The 1,886-nt window shown below is 39.0% G+C and overlaps 1 protein-coding gene across 2 annotated transcripts in view; it reads left to right on the forward strand.

The window, feature by feature from the left end:
* Positions 1 to 438, forward strand: part of Insig2 (insulin induced gene 2) — a 26,101-nt gene extending 25,663 nt beyond the window's left edge. For both annotated transcript variants that reach the window (XM_028771470.1, XM_028771471.1), the window contains exon 6: positions 286 to 438. In XM_028771470.1, the coding sequence (XP_028627303.1) occupies positions 286 to 327 (42 nt within the window). In that variant the 3' untranslated portion in view covers positions 328 to 438. The remainder of the gene's footprint in view (positions 1 to 285) is intronic.
* The last annotated feature ends 1,448 nt before the right edge of the window (positions 439 to 1,886 follow it).

Consider the following 1,886-nt stretch of genomic DNA (forward strand, 5'->3'; position numbering starts at 1 on the left):
TATGTTATGTTATGTTATGTTATGTTATGTTATGTTATGTTATGTTATGTTACATTATATTCTACAATACCAGCTGTTGTGGCTTCCAGTGTGGAAATTTGTTTCTCTTTTGCTGTCTTCTACTGTTGTCTTCACCTTCAGAATACCATTGTGTAACTCTTGGTTCTGGGAGGAATAAAGTGAACACATACTAAAACATTCATTCTTAGAGCTTTTTAATTTGTTTGAAAGTTGCAGTTCACAAGAGATTAATCTGTTAACTTTTTGACCTTTTAATCTTTGCAGTATGAATGTAAAGTTATTGCTGAAAAATCTCATCAAGAATGAAGAGGGCAGCCATCTTAGCTGTTCTGTGAAAGCCATGGGGAAGCAGCATGGGTGTGAGAGGCACACCAATGGAACTTTGGACTGGAAAATTGCAAGAACACAGTTTTTTCTTGATTGGTGTGTGTGTGTGTCTGTGTGTGTGTCTGTGTGTGTGTCTGTGTGTGTGTCTGTGTGTGTGTGCACGCGCACGTGAATGTGCATGCGCAACACACATGTTTTTGCAGTCTGTGATTGCTTCTGTAAATCAGTTACCAACCTTTCGGTATTTGATTTCAATAAATGTAAGATATCTGTGCACTACATGAAAGATATGTTTATGAGTACATGAGATTTCTAAGTTTTTTGAACATCCCATACATTGTATCACAATGTTGATGTGCCAAACTGTGTTGTTACTGACACAGAGAATAAGAATGCTTTGAACAATTTAGAAATTTAGTGAAAGAGAAAAAGAAAGCTAAAAACAAAGCAAACAGAAAGCAAATGTGTAGCTGTCCGTTCCCTCTCACGGGCTGGTGTCGACATTTTCCTGTTTCTAATCAGCTGTGTTCGTCACAGCACCCACATACGTGTTTTCTCTGTTGCTGTCCTTTCAGATTTTGAATCTTATTATACGGTACCAGTGAACTTCCATAGAATGGTTTTAAGCCTGCATTGCTGTAGGGAACCAAAGAATACTTTCCAGATTTCTCCAGAAGGATGTGTGTTGGACAGGGGTGTTTATCAGCATCACCCTGCTTTGAGTCTACATTTGGAAAAGTATAAATGACTAAATTTAGGGGATTTGACTAGATAAATATGCTTGGGGATACTGTATGGCCCTCTCTGCCACAGAAGCCAAAGTGGTATTAGTTATCATTTGCTACTGAAACTCACTGCTTTAGTACATGGATGAATAAGGAACACAGGCAGATCAAAGTGACAGTCGTAACCTATTGGGTTCTAGAAAGCAGGCCATGCTTGTGGGGCTGGACCGTGTGACTGACCAGCTATGGCGGGCCTGAGTTTGTGGTCTTCACCAGTGCAGTATGAGGATGCTGGAACCTGACTCCCTGTCACACATCCCATTAACAACACCTGCCGTGTACTTACGGGTTAAGTATATCAGCTGATGCTCTGCTCGCTTTGCATTTTTGAAATTATTGTCTGGCACACAAGGGTAAATTCTTTTGACTACTGTGGTGCACGTGTGCTTCTGTTTTGAGTGTGTGAGCGAAAATGTATACATGTGTCTGTGTGCACATGTGCCCATGCTTTCCTACAGTGTCAAGTAGACATTTTAATTTCTTTTCTTTTAAAGCAGTGCTGTCAGACTGAAATCTTGTACACTGGAGTGTAATGTGCTTTGCGTTCTCAGGCGGAGAGTGTGAACATCCCAAGAGTACTCCATGTGGAATATGTGTACACAAGCCTAATGGTAGTAGTGGTGAACACACTACTATATTTATTATTCTGTCTTTCAGATGTTATTCATTTAGAACAAATAAGGTATATTTTTAGAATCAAATTTGTAAACACTATAAAATCTTTAATAAGTTATAAGGTCTATGATATGTTTA

This window comes from Grammomys surdaster, unplaced genomic scaffold (assembly GCF_004785775.1).
Source record: "Grammomys surdaster isolate TR1022 unplaced genomic scaffold, NIH_TR_1.0 208, whole genome shotgun sequence".
Lineage (NCBI taxonomy): Eukaryota > Metazoa > Chordata > Mammalia > Rodentia > Muridae > Grammomys > Grammomys surdaster.